This window comes from Rhodnius prolixus, unplaced genomic scaffold (genome assembly GCF_049639745.1).
Source record: "Rhodnius prolixus isolate KJV_2025 unplaced genomic scaffold, Rpr scaffold_2, whole genome shotgun sequence".
Taxonomy (NCBI): domain Eukaryota; kingdom Metazoa; phylum Arthropoda; class Insecta; order Hemiptera; family Reduviidae; genus Rhodnius; species Rhodnius prolixus.
Window position 1 is genome coordinate 13,583,594 of NW_027411592.1, and position 13,613 is coordinate 13,597,206.

Consider the following 13,613-nt stretch of genomic DNA (forward strand, 5'->3'; position numbering starts at 1 on the left):
ACTGTGAACCACGTATTGATATGGAATTTTGTTCTCTTGTACACTTTGTTTTTCTCAATTATATACTATAGTTATTTTGTGCACAGATCTAAAAAGGTAGAAGATATAAAGGGTTGAAAATTTTTTGGGTCATGAAATTCTGTAAAATTATGGCCGTTCTATATCTCCCACCGAGAACCACGTATTCGTATGAAATTTTGTTCTCTTGTACACTTTGTTTTTCTCAATTATAAACTATAGTTACTTTGTGCACAGATCTATAAATGTAGAAGATATAAAGGGTTGAAAATTTTTTGGGTCATGAAATTCTGTAAAATTATGGCCGTTCTATATCTCCCACTGTGAACCACGTATTTGTATGAAATCTTGTTCCCTTGTACACTTTGTTTTTCTCAATTATAAACTATAGTTATTTTGTGCACAGATCTATAAATGTAGAAGATATAAAGGGTTGAAAATTTTTTGGGTCATGAAATTTTGTAAAATTATGGCCGTTCTATATCTCCCACTGTGAACCACGTATTGCTATGGAATTTTGTTCTCTTGTACACTTTGTTTTTCTCAATTATAAACTATTGTTATTTTGTGCACAGATCTAAAAAGGTAAAAGATATAAATGGTTGAAAATTTTTTGGGTCATGAAATTCTGTAAAATTATGGCCGTTTTATATCTCCCACTGTGAACCACGTATTGATATGGAATTTTGTTCTCTTGTACACTTTGTTTTTCTCAATTATATACTATAGTTATTTTGTGCACAGCTCTAAAAAGGTAGAAGATATAAAGGGTTTAAAATTTTTTGGGTCATGAAATTCTGTAAAATTGTGGCCGTTCTATATCTCCCACTGTGAACCACGTATTGATATGGAATTTTGTTCTCTTGTACACTTTGTTTTTCTCAATTATAAACTATAGTTATTTTGTGCACAGATCTAAAAAGGTAGAAGATATAAAGAGTTGAAAATTTTTTGGGTCATGAAATTCTGTAAAATTGTTGCCGTTCTATATCTCCCACTGTGAACCACGTATTGATATGGAATTTTGTTCTCTTGTACACTTTGTTTTTCTCAATTATAAACTATAGTTATTTTGTGCACAGATCTAAAAAGGTAGAAGATATAAAGGGTTGAAAATTTTTTGGGTCATGAAATTCTGTAAAATTATGGCCGTTCAATATCTCCCATCGCGAACCACGTATTCGTATGAAATTTTGTTCTCTTGTACACTTTGTTTTTCTCAATTATAATCTATAGTTATTTTGTTCACAGATCTAAAAAGGTAGAAGATATAAAGGGTTGAAAATTTTTTGGGTCATGAAATTCTTTAAAATTATGGCCGGTCTATATCTCCCACTGTGAACCACGTGTTGGTATGGAATTTTGTTCTCTTGTACACTTTGTTTTTCTCAATTATAAACTATTGTTATTTTGTGCACAGATCTAAAAAGATAGAAGATATAAAGGGTTGAAAATTTTTTGGGTCATGAAATTCTGTAAAATTGTGGCCGTTCTATATCTCCCACTGTGAACCACGTATTGATATGGAATTTTGTTCTCTTGTACACTTTGTTTTTCTCAATTATAAACTATAGTTATTTTGTGCACAGATCTAAAAAGGTAGAAGATATAAAGGGTTGAAAATTTTTTGGGTCATGAAATTCTGTAAAATTATGGCCGTTCTATATCTCCCACCGTGAACCACGTATTCGTATGAAATTTTGTTCTCTTGTACACTTTGTTTTTCTCAATTATAAACTATAGTTACTTTGTGCACAGATCTATAAATGTAGAAGATATAAAGGGTTGAAAATTTTTTGGGTCATGAAATTCTGTAAAATTATGGCCGTTCTATATCTCCCACTGTGAACCACGTATTGGTATGGAATTTTGTTCTCTTGTACACTTTGTTTTTCTCAATTATAAACTATAGTTATTTTGTGCACAGATCTAAAAAGGTAGAAGATATAAAGGGTTGAAAATTTTTTGGGTCATGAAATTCTGTAAAATTATGGCCGTTCAATATCTCCCATCGCGAACCACGTATTCGTATGGAATTTTGTTCTCTTGTACACTTTGTTTTTCTCAATTATAAACTATAGTTATTTTGTGCACAGATCTAAAAAGATAGAAGATATAAAGGGTTGAAAATTTTTTGGGTCATGAAATTCTGTAAAATTGTGGCCGTTCTATATCTCCCACTGTGAACCACGTATTGATATGGAATTTTGTTCTCTTGTACACTTTGTTTTTCTCAATTATAAACTATAGTTATTTTGTGCACAGATCTAAAAAGGTAGAAGATATAAAGGGTTGAAAATTTTTTGGGTCATGAAATTCTGTAAAATTATGGCCGTTCTATATCTCCCACCGTGAACCACGTATTCGTATGAAATTTTGTTCTCTTGTACACTTTGTTTCTCTCAATTATAAACTATAGTTACTTTGTGCACAGATCTATAAATGTAGAAGATATAAAGGGTTGAAAATTTTTTGGGTCATGAAATTCTGTAAAATTGTGGCCGTTCTATATCTCCCACTGTGAACCACGTATTGATATGGAATTTTGTTCTCTTGTACACTTTGTTTTTCTCAATTATATACTATAGTTATTTTGTGCACAGATCTAAAAAGGTAGAAGATATAAAGGGTTGAAAATTTTTTGGGTCATGAAATTCTGTAAAATTATGGCCGTTCTATATCTCCCACCGAGAACCACGTATTCGTATGAAATTTTGTTCTCTTGTACACTTTGTTTTTCTCAATTATAAACTATAGTTACTTTGTGCACAGATCTATAAATGTAGAAGATATAAAGGGTTGAAAATTTTTTGGGTCATGAAATTCTGTAAAATTATGGCCGTTCTATATCTCCCACTGTGAACCACGTATTTGTATGAAATCTTGTTCCCTTGTACACTTTGTTTTTCTCAATTATAAACTATAGTTATTTTGTGCACAGATCTATAAATGTAGAAGATATAAAGGGTTGAAAATTTTTTGGGTCATGAAATTTTGTAAAATTATGGCCGTTCTATATCTCCCACTGTGAACCACGTATTGCTATGGAATTTTGTTCTCTTGTACACTTTGTTTTTCTCAATTATAAACTATTGTTATTTTGTGCACAGATCTAAAAAGGTAAAAGATATAAATGGTTGAAAATTTTTTGGGTCACGAAATTCTGTAAAATTATGGCCGTTTTATATCTCCCACTGTGAACCACGTATTGATATGGAATTTTGTTCTCTTGTACACTTTGTTTTTCTCAATTATATACTATAGTTATTTTGTGCACAGCTCTAAAAAGGTAGAAGATATAAAGGGTTTAAAATTTTTTGGGTCATGAAATTCTGTAAAATTGTGGCCGTTCTATATCTCCCACTGTGAACCACGTATTGATATGGAATTTTGTTCTCTTGTACACTTTGTTTTTCTCAATTATAAACTATAGTTATTTTGTGCACAGATCTAAAAAGGTAGAAGATATAAAGAGTTGAAAATTTTTTGGGTCATGAAATTCTGTAAAATTGTTGCCGTTCTATATCTCCCACTGTGAACCACGTATTGATATGGAATTTTGTTCTCTTGTACACTTTGTTTTTCTCAATTATAAACTATAGTTATTTTGTGCACAGATCTAAAAAGGTAGAAGATATAAAGGGTTGAAAATTTTTTGGGTCATGAAATTCTGTAAAATTATGGCCGTTCAATATCTCCCATCGCGAACCACGTATTCGTATGAAATTTTGTTCTCTTGTACACTTTGTTTTTCTCAATTATAATCTATAGTTATTTTGTTCACAGATCTAAAAAGGTAGAAGATATAAAGGGTTGAAAATTTTTTGGGTCATGAAATTCTTTAAAATTATGGCCGGTCTATATCTCCCACTGTGAACCACGTGTTGGTATGGAATTTTGTTCTCTTGTACACTTTGTTTTTCTCAATTATAAACTATTGTTATTTTGTGCACAGATCTAAAAAGATAGAAGATATAAAGGGTTGAAAATTTTTTGGGTCATGAAATTCTGTAAAATTGTGGCCGTTCTATATCTCCCACTGTGAACCACGTATTGATATGGAATTTTGTTCTCTTGTACACTTTGTTTTTCTCAATTATAAACTATAGTTATTTTGTGCCCAGATCTAAAAAGGTAGAAGATATAAAGGGTTGAAAATTTTTTGGGTCATGAAATTCTGTAAAATTATGGCCGTTCAATATCTCCCATCGCGAACCACGTATTCGTATGGAATTTTGTTCTCTTGTACACTTTGTTTTTCTCAATTATAAACTATAGTTATTTTGTGCACAGATCTAAAAAGATAGAAGATATAAAGGGTTGAAAATTTTTTGGGTCATGAAATTCTGTAAAATTGTGGCCGTTCTATATCTCCCACTGTGAACCACGTATTGATATGGAATTTTGTTCTCTTGTACACTTTGTTTTTCTCAATTATAAACTATAGTTATTTTGTGCACAGATCTAAAAAGGTAGAAGATATAAAGGGTTGAAAATTTTTTGGGTCATGAAATTCTGTAAAATTATGGCCGTTCTATATCTCCCACCGTGAACCACGTATTCGTATGAAATTTTGTTCTCTTGTACACTTTGTTTTTCTCAATTATAAACTATAGTTACTTTGTGCACAGATCTATAAATGTAGAAGATATAAAGGGTTGAAAATTTTTTGGGTCATGAAATTCTGTAAAATTATGGCCGTTCTATATCTCCCACTGTGAACCACGTATTGGTATGGAATTTTGTTCTCTTGTACACTTTGTTTTTCTCAATTATAAACTATAGTTATTTTGTGCACAGATCTAAAAAGGTAGAAGATATAAAGGGTTGAAAATTTTTTGGGTCATGAAATTCTGTAAAATTGTGGCCGTTCTATATCTCCCACTGTGAACCACGTATTGATATGGAATTTTGTTCTCTTGTACACTTTGTTTTTCTCAATTATATACTATAGTTATTTTGTGCACAGATCTAAAAAGGTAGAAGATATAAAGGGTTGAAAATTTTTTGGGTCATGAAATTCTGTAAAATTATGGCCGTTTTATATCTCCCACTGTGAACCACGTATTGATATGGAATTTTGTTCTCTTGTACACTTTGTTTTTCTCAATTATATACTATAGTTATTTTGTGCACAGCTCTAAAAAGGTAGAAGATATAAATGGTTGAAAATTTTTTGTGTCATGAAATTCTGTAAAATTATGGCCGTTCTATATCTCCCACTGTGAACCACGTATTGAAATTGAACTGGTGATTAAAATTAAAGTTCAATTTATTTCTCAGATTTAATCATAATTTTCTTAGTTTGATTAAATTAGTTTGATTAACGATTAAATCTGAAATTTAATTGATTAAATAATTGTCATATGATTAAAATTACGATTAAATTCACTGATTAAATTCTGATTAAAAATAAATTTAATCAATTAAAAAATTTAATCAATTAAATTTAGAATTTAATTTTTTTTTTAATCAGTGCCCAACTCTGATTCCAACTATCCCCGGATTCTGGCGAATTATATTTATTTATAAAATATTAAGGAAACTATTATAGGAGGAATGTGAAAGTTGGTTTAAAGTTTAATTGATCTAGAGTTTTTGAGAATAAGAAGACAGTTTCTTTTTGGAACTATTCACAAATCTCACAGATAAGAACCAATGTGGTGTCTATTTTTACTTGTAATTTCAAGAAAGTTTTATGAATTTCGATTAAATGATTGCATTAAAAGAGAACTCTGCTAGTTTGTCACGTTAGATAGCAATGTGAAGCGGATCTGTGTGTTAGTTACCGTTTTATAAATTTTGTTTTCTATCCTATTGCACCCTTGAAACAAACTGGACTGTTAACAGGAAGACAGAAAGAAATATAAATAATTGACTAAGGAATTCATTTAATTAGGAAATAACCTAATTTTTGCAAGTATAACAAATTTATTTGAAATAGTGCTTGCCTTTAATAAAAGTAAAAAACATTCAAAGATTACGTAATACAAAATAAAAATGAACAAGACAGAAATAATAATGAACATTATAATGTGTACGCGAAGGAAAGTAAATATTATTCTTTAAGGCTAAAATAAACTTGCCCAAAGAAATGGAATTAGCGGAGGAAGTAGTTCCAAATTTAATTTTAAAAAAGTAGACAATAAGAAAATGGTCAGTAAATCTTCAGTTTATTGCGTAATTTTCATTATTATTATTTTTTTAAATTGAAAAAGTTTTATCGGCAATTATTTCTGTACGTTTCAGGAAACATTGATGCCCTTTAGCTTCTAAAGCTTCTGGAGAATTTTCAAAATGGAAATTGATCTTCAATAAAGTGTTTTCCTTCCCATGTCGATAAAAAAAAAGAAACATCACTTTATTTAAAACATTTTCTGGGAAGGTTCTACTAAGAGTACTTCTAAACCAGCTCTCACCGACCCTTAATCCTGTTACCTACTTTACCAAACCTTTTGGAGAAGCTATTACTTGAAGCGGTCACGCTCGGTAATATAGGGAAATCACAGTTGCTATCACAGCATCAATTTGGGCACAGCTCACTTTTTTTCTAGTACCCAATAAGTGCACCTTGTAGTAGTCACTATCTCCTCTTCAATGGAACGTAAACTTTTCTGTGCAGTGGTCTTACTCGATGTGCCTCTGGTATTTAGTTGAGTCAGTCAGTCGACTTGACCATCACAGTTCTGTGTGCCCTAATTAGATCTTCTCACGTTCTAGTCATTATTCGAGCTGTTACTCACATACGTATATTCACACATACATACACACCAAGTATACATAACATGTAATTGTTTTGTTTGAGGAAAGGGATAAATAACAAATTATATGTAATAATAATTATTTTAATCTCGTACATTTATCAAGTTTTAATTTAACATCCGGAGGCATTTGGCTTGTTAGCCAAAAAAATGTACGTTGAGTTCTGTGATGTGACGAACTATCATCCAGCCACCATAAATACGATCAAAATTAAAAATGATAATTTGATCTATATTTAAAGTTTACATTCTTAAGCCCATGTTTCTGCTCGAATCCAGATCCCTGCACAAATATTTACTTAATATTGCTTGATTCTGGATCGTCTATTCCAATCTTTCATTTTCGGATATCCTCTCGTTTTTAGCGTTCCCCCAGATTATTACAATTTTTCTCTTTATCTCTAAAGCCGTGCGAATTCTACTCTCAGTTCATGGCCAGACAAGTTTAGGTCTTCGCTCATTTAAGGGTTTGACGTGTGGGCTACTTTTGATCGTACCGTTTGTTTGTTTGTTTCTTTGTTTAATATTAACAATCTGGTTGGTTTGGAGCAGATCGCGGCAATTTCAAAACATTTTCATGAAACTCTATTTCCTGTCAAGCTATTATATATTTGGAGTTTCGTTTTGCAACATATTTTATTCACAAGGCAGATCGGCCCGTGACACTGGCAAATGCTTTTTAAATGGAATAGAACTTCACTATTCTGTTAAAAAATATCACTAGATAATAGAAGAAATTAAAGCATTGAAAGTAACGTTAGAAGAATAAGCTTTAGATGTTCATACAGCTGGTACTGGTTCGTACAGATCTGCTCATCGTGTGGCAATCAACAGAAGCCACTTCTAGATAGAAGTTTTTCACAGACATTTTCTGTACAGTCGTTACATCATCGATAGGAAATAATTAATGGTGGCTTTCCTTCATGTCTTTGGCTGCTAAGTAGGTCTAGGTACTCACGTCATTATCGTTTTTCTTTACGTAAAATGTAAAGATATAATTTTAAAATCTAAGAATTAATAAAAAATATTAATTCTATTCTGAATATATGTCTAAACTTCCCAGTGTAGTAAACAAGGCTCTAGCCAACCCTCTGTTAGTGGCCATGTACTCGTATATATATATATATATATATATACGAGTATATATATATATATGTTTGTGTGTGTGTGGGTGATTAAGAATGAGGAAATATCTGACAAAAACCCAGGAAGTTCTAAATCATAGACCTTCCCAATACTTATGTATCAATCTTATTTTGTTACCGGAAATTGGGACCATATTAAATTAGTTTCCATACCACCACCTCCTCACCTGGGATATTTGATATTTCGAAAACGCTAAACTGCAAAGTGTGAATAAAATATTATCCCTTCTTGATTCTCCTTTAATAATTTGGGTTAAGTGCGGGCTCGCAAAGGAGAAAGTATTGAATTTATACTTAGATTTATGAAAATTATCGCTTAAGGCGAACAAAAAAAAAAGCTAAAAATCGTGCAAATTTCTATTTTTAATAAATGAATAAATAAAACCTAACATTTGAATAAATATTTTTATATTAACCCATATGTATGTTCAAAAACTGTGTGTGAGGTGATACAGTATTTTTTAGAATACATTAATTACATTTCCTAATCCCTTGTAAGAGAAACAATTGTAATCGTATAAAGATATTTGATTAGTACATATTCAATTTTTAGTTTTCACAGGATGTTTGCACCGAAAAAGTGCAGTTTCTCAAATTTGATATCTGGCTTAGAGTCAGTCATTTGATCCGATAATAACCTTTTCGAGAAAATCATCTCCGCATGAGTCAAACTAGTGAATCAATGTTTCAGTTTTTTTTTTTTTAGAGATCGCTCACAAAAGGAAGGTCCGAACGATTTTCTTTGATCTTGGTACAATAATTGCAATTATGTTGCTCTTGTTATAACTTAAATGATTGTTTTTTACTAAAATTACATTAAGGCCACTTGTGGGTCAGGAATTGGTAAATTAAATCATTTTCTTTTAGTAAAAGCTCGCCTCTAATGTGACTTTCATTATTAGAACACTGTTTCTTAATTTGTCTTCTAAAGGACCACATTAACATAATAAATAATCTATGGCCACATTAGCCGTATATGAAAAATTGAATCAAGAATAATTGAATCCAGTTTGTCTTTCAGACAAATTCTATGTTTTAATAAAATTGAATTTACTTGAATTTACGCGTGTGAGTGTTTTTCACAGGAATTTTTAGTTTCTGAATAAGAAAACTTTGATAGTCGCGATGATTGCTGGCGATTAGACAATCTGAGCTACATAGATCATGTTGAAATACTCGATATGTAGGTCACTGTCAATAACACTTAACCACATAATGTAGGTCAATCAATAGCTATTATCAAAGTTTTTGTTTTTTATTTTTTGCAAAAAATTATAATTGATAACTGTTATTATTGTTTGTCATTAAGATACTTTGATACTTTTGAGGAATATTTATTTCGACATTTAATGCAATAACTGAATTTAATTTTTAGAAAATTTTAATAATTGAAAGTACAGTGTTATGTGCACAATATTTGTCTGACATCTTATATCCTCATTGAAACCAAAATTATGATCTTGAAATAACTCCTTTTTTTTTAATTTTTTTGTTTACTTTATTTATTATTATTTAAATTCTTTTCAGGAATAAAAGAATTGGCAAAAAGAAAAATTAGTTGAAACACCTTCATTCACTCTCAAACTTTTTGAAAAATTTTTTGTATAGAAAAGCGGCATTAAACAATGAGGTTAACAGAAGAAGACTTGAATAGTTGACAAGTTAGAACATTATTCTTAAAACAAAATAAGAAAACTGCATTATATAAAAGAAAATAAATTTTAAAAAAGAAGAGAAATAATGCGAAGTACAATGAACTTTACATAAGCTTGGATGATGATCCATGAGCAAATTTAAATATAAATAATTTTCATTTCTCATAGCTGTTAGAATTTTTTAAATTTTACATTTACTTCAGTTGATATTTTTTGATATTTTACATATTCAGTTTTAAATAAAGCTTTGAAGAAAATTGTGCAATAAAATAGAAGATACTATGGAGAATGCTGATAAATAAAATACTTATTTAACAAAGCTACTGTTAAAGATAGTATGTTTATTATCGCCTGATAATCTTATTTCTGATTTTTTGCTTGTTTTGGTTAATAGTGCTTCTTGGAAATCATTTAAAAAAAGTCTGAATAAAATATTTACAGATATTATGCTGATAAAAAATTATTTACGCACTTTTATTAATAAATTGTGAACAGTAAGAATTATTTATTAAAAATCATTCATTTTTTTTTAAACGATCTCCACTTGACATCCTTGTCTAAATATCAGAGTGGAGTATAAAAAAAAAAAACAAAAGAAAACTGCTTTTTTATGCATATAAAAATTTGGCATTATTCGTTGTTGTGGAAAAGTGGAGCATTCTCATGTGGAGAGCTCTTTTGAAGTGCCTTCTGGCTTTACTCCTCTCTCTCACCAGTAGCTCATTTGGAATAACTCTTGAAATTGTATTCCGCAGAATTATTCTTTTCTCATATATTGCTATTATTTATTGATTTCTAGGATCCATACTCATTACTCATTGCTTTCATTCTTATTGATCAGACTAGTCGGGATTTGAGACTCTGCCTGATGCTGTTATCTGTAGGCCACTCTCAGAACTTACAAATACACTTTTGTGGTAAAACAGCCAAAATTGTGGTAACTTTCATTCTGATTTCGAGAGTTATTTGATGGAAGTGCCAATATGAGCCATGTCTTTGAAAAAGTGATTGCTATCATCTATTATTATTTTTGGCAAATGAAAATGCTCGCTATTTTCTTTATTCAAAGCACTTTTTTAGTATTAACATCATTCAAATACAGACCACAACCTTAGTTATCATTAAGAAACATTTGAAAGCTCTTCATTAAAATTATATTTGTTCCACATTGATGGTCCTTAGTATATTTTTTCTTCGGAGACTTTATAATGAATAGAATGTAATCTGATTTATTTATTTTTTAAACCAATTATTTAAAAAAATAAATCTCAACCCATGTTTGCTTCTGAGATATGTTTATACAGCAATAAAAATCAATTAAAAATTGTTAACGGTGAGTTAAAATAATAAAAAAAGGTGCATAATTGAATTCTGTTAAAAGGGTGAAATTAAAAGAAAGAATCACGAAACACGCAGAATTAAAACCCAGAACGTTTGTGGGCAATTTTTTTATAGTAGCAACTTAAGGTGAGAACTGGTTCGGTCGCGGTCGAGAATCTTCTAGCGAATAGATGGTATGGATCGAAGAGTCAGTAATCGGAGGTGCTAACTTCAGAGAACAATGCAACATGTATAATAGTGAAGATTGTTGTTTTTGTTCCTTTTCCGCTAGATTTCCATACTTTTAAATTTCAGAAATAAAAAGAGAATAAATTTGTAAAATTCTATTGGTTTAGTACAGCACAAGGTTAGTTTCTTTCAAAAAATCCCTCTGGTGCTAAATAGTACCAAGTTTATCGAAACGTTTCTAGCTTCAGAGTCGGACAACCCAAGATCAAGATTACGGCAGTTATAATTATTGCGAAAACAAGAAGTGGAAAAACAGAAAAAGGGATTGGCATGATTGAAGATGTAGGGCTGAAAAGGAAGACGGCTTTTCGAAATCTGGCCCTCAGGAAAAGCGTCATTTATGAGTTATATATACGGATATTGTTTTGAGATTAAGATAGTACTTTGCCTTCAATGGACAGAAAAGCCATAACTGGGACCAGTAGGCGAGATTGACTACAGTAGTTTCTTCAAGTTTAACGAGAAAGAAGTACTTTAAAAAAAAATGGCAAGGATTGGAATCGTTAAACCCACTTACAATTAGTTCTCTATATGTACAGAAACTAATTGGATTAATTGAAACGCGTGGATTACTTGCAAAATAATCATTCATAATACTCAATTAAAGCGATTGTCTACATTTTCATTAATGACTCAAGTCTTGTTAGTTTCCAACCTTCGAAATTTCTGTTTACACAAAAAATGCTGTAGACAGACAGTTACATAAGTTCAGCACGACTTGAACATGTACCCGTATGCCAGTCTAACGTGCCACCACTGTGTTCCACTCTTTCCTAAATAGTTTAATGAATATTATTTCATTTTAGTTGTTCTAATTCCACTTTCTAATACGTTACTAATTATTTATATTTATCTAAATGCTTAGATGGCAGCAACCAAAGTAATGATGGTTAGGCCATGGAAGAGCACTTCTGCAGATGATGATGAGAAAGAAATTTCAGAAATGAAACCTGAAGGAATCTGTAACAGCTTACTTAGTGAGGAAGCCGCGAAGGTTGCCAGGTTAGAACTGAGGGAAGATGAATCTACCAAGCAACAAGCCTTACAGCAGATAATAGAATGGATTAATAAAAATCCAGATCTAAAAGATTGTAGAACAGGTAATTTTCCATTATTGTCATATTTTATTTTTTGTTTTCTTTGTTTTATATCTACACATTATTTGAAATCTCCAGTAGTCTCTAAAATAAAAGAGAAGCTTATTGATACTTAATCATTCAAATTTCTAAAGTTGATCATTTCGAAAGATTTATTTTGTTGAAGCTTTTTTTAGGAGATGAAGGTGCTATATTTTCCAAAGAGTTCTAGTTCGGTTTAAGTTGCTTTGAAAACATTGGTCATGAACAGTAGCGACCCAATTATGTTACATCTGAAACAGTGTTATGAATCAATCAGTTTTGCCTCCTCTAGTTACGTTTTCAATAGGTTTAGCTTCCACACGGTGAAGGAATCGAAAGTTTGTCCACAGAATGTTTGGCAGAGTCGACTAAACATGGCTTACGTTACAGACATTCTTACACTTTTCTAGAGTGCTAACTATGATGAAATTTTATTTCAGATTATCAGCATTCTAAATCTACTTGTCATTTTCACCTAATTAATTTGGTTCTTTTTGACTAACAATTATTGAAGGCGTTAGTTCCGTTGAATATTGTTTTGAATTAAATGACTTATAGATGAATTTAGGCTAATTCTAAAGTGTTTAGATATACTTCGGGTTTATTAGGGCATAGTGAATCTTAGTTTTCAAGTAATTATTTATTCTAGTTCCATCTTAACAATCAAATGAATCAACCTTAGAAGACCATTTTCAATAACGAGATTTGATTAATTCAGAATGGATGATGGCATACTCAGCAATCAAATCAATGTTACTCGCTCAAAAGGTGAAAACGTGAAATAAGAATTTAGTTAGTTTATTAGCAGTCTGTTTCTCCAGAACATAGAGTGTCCATTTTAAAATGGAATTCCTTTTTCTAAATCGTATCCAATTCTTCATGACTTCTGCATTGTAGAAATCATTTGCTAAAACTTGGTTGAAATAGATTAACCACCCTTGAAATAATGTTTTAGGTATGAGTCAGCTTGATTAATTCATTTTAGTAGTTTCTAGAGATAAATGTGTCATAAAGAGATAAATACTTCTTTAAATCCAAAAAGTCAGATCAAGTTTCTGAGATGAGATTCTATTTCGTAGACCGACGATAGGTTTTTTCATTCTGTTTTTAAAGGAGCACTTGCAGAGAGAATCGATAAAGTAAATTAGCAAATCCTTGCCTCCCATAAAATACGAATATTTATCATACCCTTCTTCATTGCGGTAGTAGATTGGGATATAGAATCTAAGTAGAATTACATCTCTGAACACCAACTTTTGACAATATTTTTCACGGAGATCCTGATTTGTTGAAATGTGAGAAGGTTTACGGATTTTCGTCTCTTTTTCAGAAGCATGTTGCTTGAAT

The 13,613-nt window shown here is 30.8% G+C and overlaps 1 protein-coding gene across 2 annotated transcripts in view; it reads left to right on the forward strand.

Moving 5' to 3' along the window:
- Positions 1 to 13,613, forward strand: part of LOC141449014 (clavesin-2-like) — a 34,590-nt gene that overhangs the window by 15,352 nt on the left and 5,625 nt on the right. The window contains exons 1-2 of one of the 2 annotated variants that reach the window (XM_074118010.1): positions 3,801 to 3,905; positions 12,014 to 12,248. In XM_074118010.1, coding sequence (XP_073974111.1) covers positions 12,014 to 12,248 — 235 coding nt within the window. In that variant the 5' untranslated portion in view covers positions 3,801 to 3,905. Of the gene's footprint in view, positions 1 to 3,800; positions 3,906 to 12,013; positions 12,249 to 13,613 lie in introns of those variants that run through there. The other variant, XM_074118009.1, reaches the window with a different exon arrangement.